The sequence below is a fragment of the Anomaloglossus baeobatrachus genome, chromosome 4, assembly GCF_048569485.1.
Source record: "Anomaloglossus baeobatrachus isolate aAnoBae1 chromosome 4, aAnoBae1.hap1, whole genome shotgun sequence".
Lineage (NCBI taxonomy): Eukaryota > Metazoa > Chordata > Amphibia > Anura > Aromobatidae > Anomaloglossus > Anomaloglossus baeobatrachus.
In genome coordinates, this window is record NC_134356.1 from 520,156,462 (window position 1) to 520,175,339 (window position 18,878).

The window sequence follows — 18,878 nt, forward strand, 5'->3', positions numbered from 1 at the left end:
TCGTCTAATCTTGAGGGGAAACGCGTCGGGTTTTTTCATTTGTGGGTTGAAAATTTAATTTGTGTATATTTTTTACTTCCATGCAGGAATGACCGTATATCATGAAGTTTCAGAGATATGCATGAACTGATACTAATCAATAACTTAAAACAATAGAAATCAGGTCTTAACTACAGTATACGTTTAGGCTGATAGGACATTGAACGTGTTAAGGCCCCTTTACACACTGAGACTTTCTAGCGATCCCACCAGCGATCCCAACCTGGCCGGGATCGCTACAAAGTCTCTGGTGAGCTGTCAAACAGGCATACCTGGAAAACGACGCAACAGCGATACGGACCTGCAGAACGACCTAGCTAGTCATTGGGGACGTTGTAAAGCAGCTTTTTGAAAGGGAAGTCGCTAACGAAGTAGCTGTAAAGGCCCCTTTACACACTGAGACTTTCTAGCGATCATGCTGCACAGCGGGAAACAAAGGACCAAAGAATGGTCCTCAGAGATGTGTAGTGATCAGCAACCTCACAGCAGGGGCCAGGTCGCTGATGTGTTTCACACACTGCAATGTCGCTGGGGAGGTCGCTATTATGTCACAAAATAGCGGTGACGTTACAGCGATGTCGTTTGCGATGTTGCAGTGTGTAAAGGGGCCTTTACACAGAGGTCCTAAGGACAGAGAGGTCCTCTCTGGGATTAATTGTCTCGATAGCAGGGGAACATTGCCTCTCCCCCGGAATTTGAAGCAGTACTTCCCCTCAAATTTTACTTATTTCACTGTGTGGAGTCTTTGTTTGGGACTTTAGTACCTACGCAGCCTTGGATTCCGATGTCCGGTTCTAAGCGCTCGGCCCTGAGGGAGCTATGGTGCAGCTCTCTGCTCAGCGACCATCTTCTCTCTACTCCTGACTTGTTCTAACAGTTTAGTTTCACTTTCCTGTATCTGTGTGCCTAACTCCTCCTCCAGGCCAGAATGCATAGGGAAGCTCTCCTCAAACCGGGTTGTTGTGCTCCACCTTCTGGTCTGGAGTAGGAAGTGTTGAGTGCTATACCTACCATGGGAGATCCCCCTTTTGCTTCCAGGCATAGCATCACCCCCCTGGGCAACCGGACCACTGGGGTGCCACATAAACAGGCCAATAAAATACCACCATTGATCCTGTATGTAGCTAATCAGCTACGATTTAATCATCAGCAATGTTTTAAGTGTTTATTGAATGGTAATATTCTAAGGAAGTGAACTCATGGCGATCGCTTTCCTTTCCCTTAAGACATCAATTGTGTTTTTGTATAGTTGTGTAGTATCATGTGAATTGTGTCCTGCGTATTTGTAAATATTGTGCCATGTGAACTGTGATGTGTTGTACTGTTTTCATGTAAGATGTTGTGCACTGCTCTATTAGGAGGTTGAGTTCTGCCCAGCAAAAGACAGTGAATACGGTCAGAAGTAGTTAAGAGTTGGGACTAGCCCACAATGAAAAGGGTTAGCTAATAGGTTAAGAGATGGTTCCATCTAGAAGAGTTAGGGTACCTTCACACTTAGCGATGCAGCAGCGATCCGACCAGCGATCTGACCTGGTCAGGATCGCTGCTGCATCGCTACATGGTCGCTGGTGAGCTGTCAAACAGGCAGATCTCACCAGCGACCAGTGAACAGCCCCCAGCCAGCAGCGACGTGCAAGCGACGTTGCGCTTGCACGGAGCCGCCGTCTGGAAGCTGCGGAGACTGGTAACTAAGGTAAACATCGGGTATGGTTACCCGATGTTTACATTAGTTACCAGTGTGAGCAGGGAGCAGGGAGCCGCGCACACTAAGCGCTGGCTCCTTGCTCTCCTAGCTACAGTACACATCGGGTTAATTAACCCGATGTGTAATGCAGCTACATGTGCAGAGAGCAGGGAGCCACGCACACTGAGCGCTGGCTCCTTGCTCTCCTAGCTGCTGTACACATCGGGTTAATTAACCCGATGTGTACAGCAGCTACATGTGCAGAGAGCCGGAGCCGGCAGCACAGGCAGCGTGAGAGCTGCGGAGGCTGGTAACTAAGGTAAATATCGGGTAACCACCTTGGTTACCCGATGTTTATCTTGGATACAGCTTACCTCAGCTGTCAGACGCCGGCTCCTGCTCCCTGCTCGCTTCATTTGTCGCTCTCTTGCTGTCACACACAGCGATCTGTGTGTCACAGCAGGAGAGCGGCTTTGAAGAAAACGAACCAGGGCTGTGTGTAACGAGCAGCGATCTCGCAGCAGGGGCCAGATCGCTGCTCAGTGTCACACACAGCGAGATCGCTAATGATGTCACTGCTGCGTCACAAAAAGCGTGACTCAGCAGCGATCTGGGCAGCGAGCTCGCTGTGTGTGAAGCACCCCTAAATGAGGATCTTGTGAGCAATAGATACAGACGGATAGTCTGTAGTTCATGAAGGTCGCATACGGTGGGTGACTTGTGGCAGAAACTAGGAAAAGAGAATGAAGTTGAGATAGTATCATCCTTGAATGTTGACCATGACACAGAGTGAGAACAATGTTGAGGCTAGAGACAAAACCTCGAACAAATTGGCCCCAGACAATTGGATCAGGGGTACAGGCTAGGCCACTGACTGTCAAGATAATAGGTTAATACTAACTGGCATGTGAACGAAGTCGGCTTTCCTGAGCAGAGTCTCCCCAAACGTCCGAGAGCATAAGGCTCTGCTCCAGCACTACTGGCTACCCCTCACCTCTCCTCTATGATGCTCTACTCTGGCCATGGTAAAGAAACCTCTGACACCCTCCTAAACTAAGAGACTGGATGAGGAGCCGCTGGAATGGAAAGTATGAATTTGGCACTCACAGGACCAGTAAGATTGGAAGCAACCCAGTGGGAAATGAGACTGTCTGAATATGCCTTGTACAATTGAAATATCCTAGACGATATGTACCTGCTATGTGGTGTGTAAAGTTGTTGCTGAAAATAAACCGTTAAGTAAAGAACTGTGGTTAAAAATGAACTGGTGGTGTCATTGTGAGCATGAGTCGTCATCCAGTCCTGGTCACTCGATGTTAGCAGCAACATGAGACCGGTATGGGTGCACAGCCCACACGACACAAGTCCACACACCCAGACAGTACCAGCTATTTCAGGTAGTGTGCCAGGGTATCCGGAGTGAATCCTTCAACCGTGACTATCGCGTTACGTCACTCTATAATATCAGGGCTGTTACCGTTTTGTATCTGCTTAGTAAAGGATGCGGCTGTGCTTGTTTAGTGAACAAGGCAAGATCTAGCAATTAGACAAAAGATATCGCTCTTTCACAGCGAGATGGGTTTCAAGATCGTACTCTGCATGCCAGCATCACACAACCGAGATGATTGGACCCGCCTTTTGAAAGAAAGTCACGTCCTTAAGAGGGGGCATTGGGGACCATTATAACCAGGCTGTTCATTTTATCTTAAATAAAAAAGGGCAGCTGTGATGCCCCTGACCCTATCTTGGTGTCACAGGGAACTGCACTCCTTTCTCTTATGGTGCAGAACTCATCCTACATAGTTCTGGGATCCTAACTCTGGTATTTTTTTCCATCAGAACACAAATCCTAACCACACCTCACACCATACCCTGTCAGGCACACCAGTGGGTGGTCTAGCTGGAAATGGGCCACCCGCCTAGGGGCCAGGCAGACTGGTGGAAGGGAGGAAGTCAGAGTAGAGTAGCCCTCAGAGAGTGAGCAGCTGAGGGAGTTGTAGCTCCCTGGGAGACTTTGGTTAGGTCGCAGATGGTGGTCTGAGACTGGAGGAGTCAGAGACCCAGCCACAGAGTATTGGAAAAGGGTGCCCAGACTTAGTTTTGAAGAACAGTCGGCACCGGAAAGTTCAGTAACTGGACCATTACCGAGCACGGCGGGGTACAGGACCATATATATCAGGGAGTAGCTTCACGCAGCCTGGTAATTCACCTGTGGAGGATAGTCTCTTTATGAACTTCCCCAAGAGCTCAGAGATCGAAGGCATCAACACAACGAGGAGGATAGGGCTTTCCAGTCTATGCGGCCCACTGAAATCCCATGTGTCAGCCATCGAGAGCACAGCTTCCCTATTTAAATATAGGGAGCGGGACCCCGACTGCTTCAGGCTGAAGGGTCACTCAGAAACATATATCTACATGTGCATGCAGGCAGGCTCCAGAGCACTAATCAATATCAGCGGGGACAGATTCCCACCAGAGTGGCAGTGGCACCCAGAGACTTGGGTTACTTCTGTGTCAGAGTCTGCTTAATGGTCGCAGCAACATCCACACAGTCTGAGTGAGTACACTGCTCTCCCTGCATCCTGCCTGCCCATACAGTCCGCACCACGTTATCCTCCACCTATTCTCTAGAGTCCCGGGGTCTCCCCTACTCGTGGAGGGAACATCATCTGGCTGCCCCGCTCCATCTCCCCGGGTACTCCCATCGGCAGTGGCGGTACTCGATTACTACGAACCACGGGTGGCGTCACGAACTCTCCCTTGTAAATATTCCCCCCTTACATTTCAAAGTGGCTGCAGGCCCCCGGGTCTGGAGAACCACGAGTCACAGCGACCTCGGATCCAAGCAGTTCGACTGTTGCAGGGGTGGCACACAGCCCCATATTGATGATAGGTACACTTTAAATTTCTGGTATTTTGCCATCATAGTCCTGCATATGAGGACATCAGTATATATGCTGCTGCTGTTATAGTAGAATACAGAAGACTAAATTAAACGCAGCAATTTAGGTTTCTTGTCAGGTTGTGGTTACTTACTCGTCCACGATGTGATAGTGTTCTCTGTGAAACGCATTCAAGCAGCTTCTTCTCCACTGTTCCTAATGGGTAGTGGAAGGGCTGAACCCATTGCAGATCCTCATATGTCAAGTAACAAATAAGATGACCAAGCCTGAAACATGTAATATAAACTACATAAAATCAGCACATAGCCCAAAGAATCAAACTTTGCTACTAATCTATTGATGCAGTTAGCACAAATTGGAGACTGTCTATAACCTCTGCTCTAGAGTAATAACAGGGCAAATGGGAAGAAAAGCTACTTATGCCTAAAATGGTAGGTCTATATTTTTTTATTATTATTTATCAATTTACACCAAATGCAAGCTCATGAGACATATTACACTGAAAGTGCAATCACAACTCATTGCCACTGACTGAAAGGTGCTGGACCTGTCAAATGAAATTTTATGACCTATCCTATGTATAGGTTATCAATTGTTAAAGGGAATGTGTCATCGGAAGATTATACATTTTTTAAATCAGATTTCTCTGTTAAATGTATATATTTTTTTTAAATTGTGGCATTGTTAATGTCATGCGTCTGGATTCAAACCCTTGAGTATGTGCTCTGTGGTCTGCTTATCTGTTTGCCAGACAACAGTAGATACATCTTTTCTTTGGGTGTTTAGTTTCTGTTATCCTAGCTTTACTTCTATTAGGGTACCAGTTGTATTCATTTACTCGGATGACTGCCCAATCATATTTTAGGTTTGGCTTTAAATACTTTCCCCCTGCTTGTATTTCCTGCTGGTGACATTCTCATATTGCTGTTTGTTTTTTGCCAGTCAGTGGAAGAGCCAGCTAGGATTCCTTTTTCTGCTCTTTATATTCTCCACTCTGCACCGATCTTATGGTTGTTGTTGGTAAGTAGGCCGCATAGTCATTAGCAGTATACACCCTCTCTTGTATTTTGTTGTTTGTCTTACTCATTCTGGGATCACATTTTACTTCAGCACACCTTCCCTTCTGTAGGTAATTTTCACTCTTCTCTGCCTTCTGGTTCTTTAGGAGGAATGTGAAGCCCTCAATGGCGAGTCAGGCATATAAGGTCTGAGTTGCCATTGTTTAATCTGTGGTCAGGGCTATTCCAACTCATGCAGGATCCACTATGGACTACCGGGTTGGGATCTCTAGTCTGTACAGGAATCAGCAGGGTCAGTTGCAGTCCTTAGTGTGTTCCCTATATCCCTTGTGAGTTGCTACACAACCATAACAGTTTTTTTCTGCAAATCACAATCTTTACAAAAAAAATGTTGCAATCTTTACAATGGCCAAAGGGGCTTTAATAGTGTTATACTTCCTGTTGTTTCAGGAAATCCGCATGTGCATTAGCCCCAATGAAAAGACTCTGGCCCTGTATTTTACCGTCTAAGGCCCCTTTCACATGTCAGTGATTCTGGTACGTTTGTGCTTTTTTTTAAACGTACCAGAATCACTGACATACGCAGACCCATTATAATGAATGGGTCTGCTCACACGTCAGTGATTTTTCACTGCACGTGTCTCCGTGCGGCGTACCCGCGTGTGCGTGATTGCTGCACGGAGACATGTCCATTTTTTTCTGGCATCACTGATGTCCCACGGACCATGCAGTGGTGTGGTCCGTGAAACACGTGCCAGAAAAAAACGTGCATTTAAAATAATAAACATTTTAACTCACCCAGCTTCAGCCGCGCTCTCTGCAGCTCGTTCTCCCTGCTGCTTCTAAGCCGGCTGATTACTGTCGCGCATCTTAATGATGCACGACACAGCCGACCCGGAAGCAGCTGCTGCAGGGGTCAGCGCCGGCCGGATGCTGCACCGCAGGAGGATTCAGCACCACGGAGAGCGGGAGCTGGCACAGGTGAGTTGTTTTCTAAGTGCAATCACGGGCCACGGAGAACGGAGCCCGGATTGCACTTAGACAACCCACGTGTGCCGTGATTCACGGCACACGCAGGGACATGTGCGTGTTATACACGCCAGTGAAAAACGTCAGTGTTTTTCACTGACGTGTGAAACGGGCCTAATGAATATGTGTAAAGGGCATTATGAAGATTGCGGGAGCAGGGTCACTTGTAACATATCCTGTGTTATCAGCTGTGTATAGAGGTGTTACTTGTCCTTGTAATCCTGCCTTTGATGATAAGGAGCTTGATGAAAACTATTCTGGAGAGGACAGGAAAAATGAATCTAAAATATCCCAGGTGGCCACTATGAAAATTGCAAAACTACTAATTTTGTTTTTGAATAAAGATTTTGATCTAAAAAAAAGTAAATAAAAAAAAAAACACTTTACACAAAACCCTGTTTTAAACAATAGGTGATTTTCTGCCGACACATTTCCTGATGACACACCTTTAGTATAGGAACTTTGTGGGATTCTAACAGGTGAGAAAACAAAGGACACATATCTCCAGATATGTAGCATGTAGTATATACAGTCATATGAAAAAGTTTGGGCACCCCTATTAATGTTAACCTTTTTTCTTTATAACAATTTGGGGTTTTGCAACAGCTATTTCAGTTTCATATATTTAATAACTGATGGACTGAGTAATATTTCTGGATTGAAATGAGGTTTATTGTACTAACAGAAAATGTGCAATCCGCATTTAAACAAAATTTGACCGGTGCAAAAGTATGGGCACCCTTATCAGTTTCTTGATTTGAACACTCCTAACTACTTTTTACTTACTTACTAAAGCACTAAATTGGTTTTGTAACCTCATTGAGCTTTGAACTTCATAGGCAGGTGTATCCAATCATGAGAAAAGGTATTTAAGGTGGCCACTTGCAAGTTGTTCTCCTATTTGAATCTCCTATTAAGAGTAGCATCATGGGCTCCTCAAAACAACTCTCAAATGATCTGAAAACAAAGATTATTCAACATAGTTGTTCAGAGGAAGGATACAAAAAGTTGTCTCAGAGATTTAAACTGTCAGTTTCCACTGTGAGGAACATAGTAAGGAAATGGAAGAGCACAGGTACAGTTCTTGTTAAGCCCAGAAGTGGCAGGCCAAGAAAAATATCAGAAAGGCAGAGAAGAAGAATGGTGAGAACAGTCAAGAACAATCCACAGACCACCTCCAAAGACCTGCAGCATCATCTTGCTGCAGATGGTGTCAATGTGCATCGGTCAACAATACAGCGCATGTTGCACAAGGAGAAGCTGTATGGGAGAGTGATGCGAAAGAAGCCGTTTCTGCAAGCACGCCACAAACAGAGTCGCCTGAGGTATGCAAAAGCACATTTGGACAAGCCAGTTACATTTTAGAAGAAGGTCCTGTGGACTGATGAAACAAAGATTGAGTTGTTTGGTCATACAAAAAGGCGTTATGCATGGAGGCAAAAAAACACGGCATTCCAAGAAAAGCACTTGCTACCCACAGTAAAATTTGGTGGAGGTTCCATCATGCTTTGGGGCTGTGTGGCCAATGCCGGCACCGGGAATCTTGTTAAAGTTGAGGGTCACATGGATTCAACTAAGTATCAGCAGATTCTTGACAATAATGTGCAAGAATCAGTGACGAAGTTGAAGTTACGCAGGGGATGGATATTTCAGCAAGACAATGATCCAAAACACTGCTCCAAATCTACTCAGGCATTCATGCAGAGGAACAATTACAATGTTCTGGAATGGCCATCCCAGTCCCAGACCTGAATATCATTGAAAATCTGTGGGATGATTTGAAGCGTGCTGTCCATGCTCGGCGACCATCAAACTTAACTGAACTGGAATTGTTTTGTAAACCGGAATGGTCAAATATACCTTCCTCCAGGATCCAGGAACTCATTAAAAGCTACAGGAAGCGACTAGAGGTTGTTATTTTTGCAAAAGGAGGATCTACAAAATATTAATGTCACTTTTATGTTGAGGTGCCCATACTTTTGCACCTGTCAAATTTTGTTTAAATGCGGATTGCACATTTTCTGTTAGTACAATAAACATCATTTCCATCCAGAAATATTACTCAGTCCATTAGTTATTAGATATAGGAAACTGAAATAGCTGTTGCAAAAACCCAAATTGTTATAAAGAAAAAAGATTAACATTAATAGGGGTGCCCAAAATTTTTCATATGACTGTAGATAAAGACATTATACCTCTGTACTTTGTCGATATCTTGGCTAGTGTTCATGAGGCTTTGTGCCACATAACGGCCCTGTATCATCCCCAGGTTCACATCTTTCCAGCCATCTGCCAGCAATTTAATCTGAGGGCACAAAAGAAATGATTAGTACAACTGTCAGTGCCTAGATACCGTCTCTAATTCGCCATTTATGCACTTCCCTAACACAATAATCCTATGTATAATGCATTAGTCAATGTGCTGTCATGACTTCTATCACATTATAATCACAGTCAGATGAGAATTAATAGGGCACGTTGCCCATCCCTATAAATATTGGATAGCCATGTGCATATTTATACAGTGATCTGTCCTGAGTCTGTTACGACTTGTAGAAACCCATTGTCTTATAAATAAATGACTAAAGTATAATTGTGTGTGATCTGCCCATCCTGCCCCATCCTTTTCTACTCCTCATAGTTTGTGACGTTATTCTGTAACACCCCATAGTAGGCGGTATTATACTGTAACATTTGCATAAGTATATTATGAAAAAGAAGCACAAACCTGATCAGCGTTGAGTTGTACAAAGTGGCAAAACGGCAGGTATGGGAGAAGTGGTTGTATAGACCTCAGAAAGTGTGGAGGCCATGATGGGACATCACCAAACATGTCAGTTTGCAAAAAAAGTTTAGCAAAAGCACGCTTCTGAGTGACTTTCATTTCTTGACTGTGGATATTTATTGCATCTAATCTAGAACAAATAAACACTTTTCAATACAGCATAAATCTACAAAGGTAATATGTTATTACAGTAATAGCACTGCATTACATTGAACGAAAGAGAGATCTATTCAATATTGGCCCCTATACACAAGAAAGTTTTCAAACCACAGAAAAAGTGGTGGTCTGCAATGGAGCAATGCCTTCATGAGAATTTTAATTCATCAGTTCCATTATGGATAAAAATCAATGAGCAAAAAAAAAAAGACAATTGTCCAGTGTGAATGTGCGCCGCCCCTGCAGCGGTTCGAAGCACTCGGATCCGGGGGTGACGGTTACTCGTGGCTCGAGGGTCTCCGGACCCGAGGGCTAGGGGCCACACTCAAACGTAAAAGGGGGTATTTACAGGGGATTTGGAATAGTTCGTGACGCCGCCCGTGGTGTACGGTAATTGGGAGTACCGCCGCTGCCATTGGGAGTACCCGGGGTGATGGAGTGGGGCAGCTAGGTGATGTTGCCCTCCACGAGTAGGGGTAGGCCCCAGGACTCTAAATGGTGATGCGGGGACACAGTGCAGGGGTCAGTCAGGTACTCACTCAGCAATGAAGCAGACACTGACAACAGAGTAAACCAAGTCTCTGAATGCCGTTGCCTCTCGAGGGGAGCTCGTCCGGGTCCCATCCCCTTCAGCACTGCCGGTGGTGCGTAACCTGCCTCCTGGCATAAAGTTTTAGATTGTCCGTTGTGGCCCGGTAGCTTGGAGCTTTCCGGGCCCCGCTCCCCACTATGGCTAAGTGAAGGAGCCTGCTCTCAGGAGCTCACGCTTGGGATTTCAGTGGGCCGCTTGTTTGGAAAGCCGTATTCCCCTCATTGCGCTAGTGCCCCCGATCTCTGAGCTTCGTGGGGACAATCCGTAAAGGCCCTGTCCTCCGCAGGTTAATTGCCGGGTCACCTGAATCTTCTCCCTGATCTAGGGTCCATGTACCCCGCTGTGCCTTCGGTCCTGGACCGGTGATAGGATCAGGCTGCTGACCGTCCTCCAAGACAGGTCCCAGGCACCTAGCCTCAATCACCTGCGACCGGGGGTCCGACTCTTCTAGGTCCAGACCACCGTCTGCGACCTAGTCTGCTTCTCCCCTGGGAGCTACAACGCCCTGCTTCCTCAGAGCTCTTCACAGCTCAAGGGATACCACTCAACTCTACTTGACACCTCCATGCCTGACCCCTAGGTGGGCGGCCCTGACAGGTGTGGTGCAAAGAGTATCTAGGATTTGTGAATGCTGATGGAGGCAGTACTGCAGGATGGAGACCCAGAACCATGGGGGGTTGAATCCTGCACTAAGAAAAAGAGCGTGCAGGACCCTGTGACGAACTGAATAGTCCAGGGCGTCACAAATGGTTCTTTAAAGGGAACCTGTCACCAGATTTGGCCACTATAAGCTGTGGCCACCACCAGTGAGCTCTTATATACAGCTTTGTAGAATACTGTATATAAGAGCCCAGGTCGCTCTGTAGAATGTAAAAACACTTTTATTATACTCACTAAGGCTGCTTTCATACTACGTTTTTTTAACATCCGTCATGAACGTTTTTTAACGCAAAAACGGATCCAGTGCAAATGCGTTTTCATTTCAATGCATTTGCAATGGACTCGCGTCAACATGCGTTCACCTGCGTTTGCGTACGTTATAGTGAGGATACAGCGAGTTGCAGTTTTTTAACATTTTTCAAAAACGCTATTTGTAGCGTTTTTGAGCTGCGTCAAAATTCTGCAAATTGCTGGATCCTGACTATACTGCATGCAAATGCATGTGAACGCTGGCATGCTATGACAGGATCCTGCTTGCTCTACTGAGCATGCCCAGAAACCAGCCTCGGGTGATCAATCCCTCTCTCCCCCTCCCTCTCCACCTCACTCTCACCCCCTCCCTCTCTGTCTCTCTCCGCCTCCCTCTCACCCCCTCCCTCTCTGTCTCTCTCCCCCTCCCTCTCTGCCTCTCTCACCCTCTCTCTCTCCCCCGCCTGAGAGCTGCGGACACTGGTAACCAAGATAAATATCGGGTAACCAAGCAAAGCGCTTCTCTTAGTTACCCATTGTTTCCGTTGGTTACGTGTGCAGGGAGCAGGGAGCCCGGCTCCTAGCACCTGCGGATGCTCGTAACCAACGTAAATATCGGGTATCCAAGCAAGTTACTCGATGTTTACCTTGGTTATGAGCCTCTGCAGCTGTCAGAAGCCGGCTCCCAGTCTATCATGTTCAGTTCCACTGACTCCCGGTCACATGACTCCAATGCCCGCCCATAAACTTAAAGTAACAGGATCCTGCAAAATAACACATGCGTTTGCATGCGTTTTTTTGCTGTAAAAGCAGGATCCGCTTTTACAGCAAAAAAACGTTCATGTTCATGTTAAAAAAACGTAGTGTGAAAGCAGCCTTAGGAAGCGGTCCGGTCCGAGGGGTGTTGCTGCTTTCAGGTCAAGCTTCTCCTCTTTGCAGCGTTCACTGTCCTTCTTCTTCTGAGGCCCATGTGCATGACATGTCCTACGTCATCCACACAAGCCGGCATTGAGGTTCTGAGCAGGTGCACTTTGATCTGCCCTGCTCAGGGTACATCAAAGTATTGTAGTGCGCATGGATGGGGGCGGTCTTTAACCTTTCCTTGTGACTGCGATTTACAGTACTTTGATCTGCTTTCAAAGGGGCAGATCAAAGTGTGCCTGCGCAGGACAGCAATGCTGGCCAGAGTGGATGACGTAGGACACGTCATCCACACTGGGCTGGGTAGAAGGAGGACGGAGATCGTCACAGAGAGGAGGCGCCGGACCCGAGAGCAGCGACATCCATTGGACCAGACCCCACCCCCCTAGGTGAGTATAATAAATGTGTTTTTTATTTTCTACAGAGCGGCCTGGGCTCTTATATACAGTATTCTAAAATTCTGTATTTATAGGGGCTCACTGGTGGTGGCCGCAGCTTAGAGGGGACAAATCTGGTGACAGGTTCCATTTAATCAAATGTACTATGGACCGAAAGAAAACTTTAGTTGGCCATTCACATTATGCGTTTGTCAGATTCCTAATTTCACTAGGCAGTGAAAAAAGATGGATTTCAACATCCCCAATAAAGTAATTGTTTTACCTCCCCCTCCCCTCTCCTTTCTCTTTTCCTATACCTTTCCCCCCCAGATGAAAAGTTTTATTCATACAATAGATCCCCACATGTATTCAAATAATGGTATGCTACGCATGATAATATCTTGATTGTGTGGAATTGATATGTTATTTTGTTAACCTTATTTTAATAAAAATATATGAAAATAGAAATAGGAGGAAAGGAAAGGCTCAGAATCCGGAGAAGTAAAATCTTCAAATTTTATTGAGAATCCATTTAAGTTAACGATCGCAGAGGTGCTAGATCCTTTTGATAAATGCATAACATTTTGCTTGTCCACCGTGGTGGAATATTTTAAATGGATTCTTAATAAATTTGAAGATTTTACTTCTCTGGATGCCTACCTTTTCCTTTCCTGCATTTACCTGTGGGTCAACAGGTGCTTGGCAAATGAATGCCTTTGGGAGCAGATTGATGTCAGTGCTTAGCGTACTTTTCCTGGACTTGCTTACATAGTATAGAAATAATCTAAAAGGAAGAGGTGTTGAGTAGATATAAGTGGATCTTTTGAAATCTTTTGAATCTTTTGAAATTCAAACTTGTTGTTTTAACCGAATTTTCCCCCAAAATTTGATTTGCAGCAAATAAATTTGTGCAAATTTCAATACTGAAAAGCTTGTAATTGGTCAGAAAATACATGTGGAGTAAAAGAGAGAGAGAATCCTCCTGAACATAAAAGCTTTTACACTACAAGAACCAGATACTTACCCAGAGATGGAAAAAGATTCTTCCATACAAACTGTGCTCCTCTGAGAGCTCCCGATCTGTGATGGCCAAGGACCACTCTACAAGGTATGATAACCCGTAAGATGTCATAGCTGGCTTTATAGGCAGACCTGCTCAGCCACACAAAAAAACATTAGCCCGCTCTCTGATGCTTCAGCAGGGTGGGAAATGGTGCCAGGGAAGTTTGGAGATTTGTGTGAACCACAAAACAAGTCTCAAAATGTTTGCATTTGCATGAAACAGAGTATTTCAGAAAATTGGACTCAAACTCAATCTTCCATGGATTGATTCACTCATCTCTAGTGTCTGGCAGTCACTTTCTGCCCTCTCAACACTAAGAATATAGACAGTATATATGCTCTAGGAAGCTTGTAGCAAAGTCTATTAACCACACTGATATATAAGATACTGTTCAATATTATATAGACTCGGTAAATATAAATAAGAAAAAACTAACTATGGTAATACACCAGAAATAATCTTACTTACACACTCTGGTTGGCCAAAAGAGTTATTGGGAAGTTTACAATGTCAGATATGGACATGAAAGGTATGAACTGGGAAAGATCCACAAATATCTGAGGTGTTAGTAGTGGAAATTTCTGAATCACCATTGAAGTTAAGGTCTCTAAATCCCTTTCATCAGGACGAGTCATCTAGAGAGAAAGGAATATACATATATCCCATAAATTATGATATTATACTTATTATTTTTTTAAAGACTTTTAGACCACTTTATAGATTTCTATAAACTTGAGGTACTAAGGGATACTTTGCACGCTGCGACATTGCAAGCCGATGCTGCGATGCCGAGTGCGATAGTCCCCGCCCCCGTCGCAGATGGGATATCATGGTGATAGCTGGCGCAGCGAACATTATCTCTACGGCAGCTTCACATGCACTCACCTGTCCTGCGACGTCAGTCTGGCCGACGATCCGCCTCCTTATTAAGGGGGCGGGTCGTGCGGCGTCATAGCGACGTCACATGACAGGCAGCCAATAGCAGCGGAGGGGCGGAGATGAGCAGGATGTAAACATCCCGCCCACCTCCTTCGTTCCGCATTGCCGGCCGGGACGCAGGTAGGAGATGTTCCTCGCTCCTGCGACTTCACACACAGCGATGTGTGCTGCCGCAGGAACGAGGAACAACATTGGACTGTCGCAGCAAGGTAATTATGGTTTTCGCCGACGCTGCACCGATCATACGATTACGACGCTTTTGTGCTCGTTAATCGTATCATCTAGGCTTTACACACTACGATGTCGAGAGCGACGCCGGAAGTGCGTCACTTTCGACATGACCCCACCGACATCGCACCTGCGATATCGTAGTGTGCAAAGTACCCCTAAGTATTATCAAAAATGTCTACCACCTCTACAATCATTGATTGTATACAAGACCAGCTATGACTACACTTAAACTTCCAAAAGTACATTATGGCTATGGCTTGCTAGATGTCAATCTGGCATTTTCCAGGGTATTATGAGATTTTGCAGGAGGTTTAATTGATTTATTATGACCTTTCCTAAGAAGTCACCAACAAAACATCAGAAACCCTAGATTATTTATTTTAGAATCATTTCATATGACTTTTTTTCATCCATAACCATTCAATTCTCTTTGTATCTAATGTTGAAGATTTTCACAATAATCAGATAGTCTTGGTGCTAAATTACTGGGCTTCAATTATTCAACGTTAACCAAGATGGAACCTAATATATGGTTACTAAAAACATACTCTTCTGTGTGTTCACCTCATCTCATGATGTAATAATCAGCAAGTGATGACGTATTTGCTAAAATGTTATTAACACTACTGTTACGAAGATAATCAAAGTCAAAGTTTACCGTAATTTTAAACATTTATTTCCAAAACTCCTTACCTTTCTAGCTAACATAAATGGTACATAAAAATAAATTCACAATGTCTTCTCACCTGAATTCTTGGCCATGATCGATGCATCAACGAGACAAAACGTTCTACTGCATCATTCTCGGCTGATAACAGGACTTTCTGGAAACCTTCTCTAGGCATTTGCAGATATTCCTGCCATAAGAATGTGTCATTCCAATAAGAACAAAAATGTTAAATCATAAGCAGTATGCCAGGAAAACAATTGGTACAGTCTGTTTTATAATTTTACCAATTTTTCTAAACATTTAACCTTATGTGTACAATGTTGTATTCCAATCTGCATTGTATTTACAGCATGACTATAGTGTCCACAAATAACGTGTACCTTAGCATAAGGGTCCCTTGCTAGAGAACTTATAGAGTGCTTCTCCAATGTCTTGCTAGTGAGTCTATCGCCATTGTCCCATCATTAGTGATTGCAAACATTTAGCCTTTCTAAGGAATAGGCACTTATTGAATTGCATGAAACCTTTCCTATATTTCTGGATGTCAAGTCAAGTTTAAGTAAGTGAAATCATGGCATGCTATATTCAATGCTGTATGTACTGCCTCTAGAGCGGGGATCCTTGGGGAGCCACATGTAGCTTGCAGGACCATGATGTGTGACTTGCAGCTGTCTGCCATCATGGTGCATTAGCACCAGGTCTAGCTATGAAGAGCAGGTCTCCAGATGGTGAATGTTATGAGTAGGCCCAAATAGAAGAACAGATATGTATGCACATGTAATGGCATTGGGGTTTGATAGATTAAGCATGTACTTAACTGGATATAGGATGATACTGCCATGTAGATGGGAGTTCTTGAATATGGATGACATAGCATGATGGGAATGCTTGATATATTAAATGAGGGTAAGGTGGGAACCCAGAGATACAAGTATATTGGCATGGTATGAACCCTGTGAGAAAGCTTTGCCTATGATTATACCAATAATAGAGGCTTTCGGAGTCACTACTGTAGGGGAGACAGGAGCTGAATGTCAATATTCCAGGGGTCTCTGGAATTGGCTCGTGACCCTGCCTCCGAGCTCAATGTGGCTCCGGAGGTAAGAAAGGTTTGGGACCACTTCTCTAGAGGAACATAGCTCTCTACTGGGGCACTGTATGGCTCTACAGGGCTCAATGTGTCGCCATAAACTACACTTGTCCATATCAAGTTAGGTTGAACCAGTGAGTACGTTCTAATCAATAGGGCTGTCACCTATTTAGTTCTTTTTTTCTCTCCTAACTATTTTCATACAATTGAATATTAAATATAATAATAATAATCTTTATTTCTATAGTGCCAACATATTCCGCAGCGCTTTACAATTCAGGAGGCTCATATACATATCATATACATAAACATATACAAACAAGTAACAATTATAGAAGATACAATATTTAAAGGGAAAAATGGCAACCCTGCTCGTGAGAGCTTACAATCTACAATGAGATGGGGGAGGGGCAAGGTACAAGTGCTTATTTACAATGACAATCCAGCCATCTCATATGACATAAAATCCATCTAAGTAAAAGAAAAATCCATAATTTGACGTTGCTATATTATTAGGTCCTTTTAAAATAAAATTATTCCTTAAAGAGTATATGGATATAGGTACAATACCTGCAGGAGGATTTCAAACGCTGTAGCATTTTCCTCCTTCTGGATGAGGTCCCATAACACGGGCTGTCAAGGAAAAATAAATGCATTAACATAAATAATAAATACGTTCACATAATTCCATTTAAAGAGTCTCCAAGATACAACTTTATTAATAATTGCTTGATATGCAATTAAGTAAATGATGTTGGTAAAAGCCTAACATCATTGTACAAAATATTTAAATCTCATTATAATAAATATTAAAAAAATATTTATGTCAAAGGAGGCGTTCCATATTAATAGTCCTCTTAATAGAACAATCTTGTTGGGTAGGAAATGTAAGTACAGTGGATCATATTTACGAAGAAAGAGAAATAGGAAAGATGATGTCAACAAGTCACATTCTGCAAGCCATAAAAAATAGGCAACATCTCCAATGTTGTGAAAGTTTTATGCGTTCCTCTGAGTAACTCAAATTATTCTAATTATTCTAATAATAAAATAAAATGTTATAGTTAAGCAATTTTGTAATGAATCAACTGTCTGAGAAAACAACATAAGTATGGTATTGTAATACATAAAAGCAATGTTTGTCATCTAAATGAAAAGACAACTTACGCTAAAGCAGCTCAGGAGATTTTCTTTGTCAGATAAACTGTTCTTGTTTTCTAGATACAATTCGATGGTCTGCAGGATGCTCATTGAGGAGTTCATCTTGAAAGAAGTCCAGAAAGAGCTATTATCCAGCAGGCTAGAGAGAAGAATGGCCTCTCCAAGTCTATCCCTTGCTTCCTTACCTATCTGATCCGAGTCTGAGAGAGAGAAGAGAAAATCCAGAACCTTAAGGAGATACTGTACATTTAAGGCCCAGCCATTGGATTCACTGTCACACTGGGACAGCTGAGAAACCAGGCCTAGGATGTAGGAGATGGGATTTTTGCATAGTTGTGAGGAATCAAAGCTTGACGACACTGGGAGAACATCTGCCAGTCTTTGAAGGAAACATTTGCCATCTAGTGAAATGTTTTTCCAACACTGATCCACAATCCAGGGATGGAAGGATTTAAGGGTGAAATACAGAGTTGCATTTCGGCACACAAGATCCATAAACTCTTGAATATTTATCCCTTTACATTCTTCCACCAAAGTTACATTGCTGAAAGAGGTAATGTCCCATGCTTTGTAATTGCAAGGAGTTATATTTACCATGTTGTGTCTACTACACAGCCCGGACACCCATGTTTTACTGTCTTCCGACATGCCGGACAGGGAGTCATTGCTGCACAGTTTTTCCATCAAGATTGTTTTATTTTCAAATAGACATGTTTTCAAAGCCTTGGGGTTCATAGAGACGCCCTGCCACATATCTGAACACCGGATGTTGTTCCTCAGCTCCCTCATCATCTCGGAGCTATTAAACACATTAGTACATAGGTCAGTCATTAGTGGTGATTCTTGGTTGTGTATTGGAAATGATGTGTTTTTGCAAACAGTGATATTAAATTCAATTGGGAAATATTCTCTGCACACCCAAACCCAAAAAGAATCTTCTTCCATGGATGTCAAGTACCAAGCTGCATCAGAGCAGGCGGCCTGTAGATCATATAACGTGTCTACAGAGTATCCTGTATTATTATACACATTGCAATATAGAAACACTGTGAAGTTGGAGACACCGGGCAGCCCTGAGATTGTGTCATTGCATACAGCTTCTAATACTTCAGTATAAGACTGTGGCTCTTCCGAAAAATCAGTCTGTGACCTCTTTGTAATATTATGTGCCACATCCAAAATTTTTTCAGTAGGTCTCCTGCATGTCAAGAGTGGCGGAGTTGATGGGAAACTTGTTGATGTAAAACCAAGAGACTGGGTGTTCCAAGTAATATTGTGTTTTATGCCCCTGTATAAAAACAAAAAAAAAG

At 43.7% G+C, this 18,878-nt stretch overlaps 1 protein-coding gene across 1 annotated transcript in view; it reads right to left on the reverse strand.

Moving 5' to 3' along the window:
• STRC (stereocilin) overlaps positions 1–18,878 on the reverse strand; it is a 140,597-nt gene that overhangs the window by 113,603 nt on the left and 8,116 nt on the right. The window contains exons 4-10 of the mRNA XM_075345883.1: positions 17,575–18,856; positions 16,978–17,040; positions 15,394–15,504; positions 13,946–14,112; positions 9,403–9,589; positions 8,870–8,979; positions 4,760–4,892 (exon numbers count right to left, since the gene is read on the reverse strand). Coding sequence (XP_075201998.1) covers positions 4,760–4,892; positions 8,870–8,979; positions 9,403–9,589; positions 13,946–14,112; positions 15,394–15,504; positions 16,978–17,040; positions 17,575–18,856 — 2,053 coding nt within the window. The remainder of the gene's footprint in view (positions 1–4,759; positions 4,893–8,869; positions 8,980–9,402; positions 9,590–13,945; positions 14,113–15,393; positions 15,505–16,977; positions 17,041–17,574; positions 18,857–18,878) is intronic.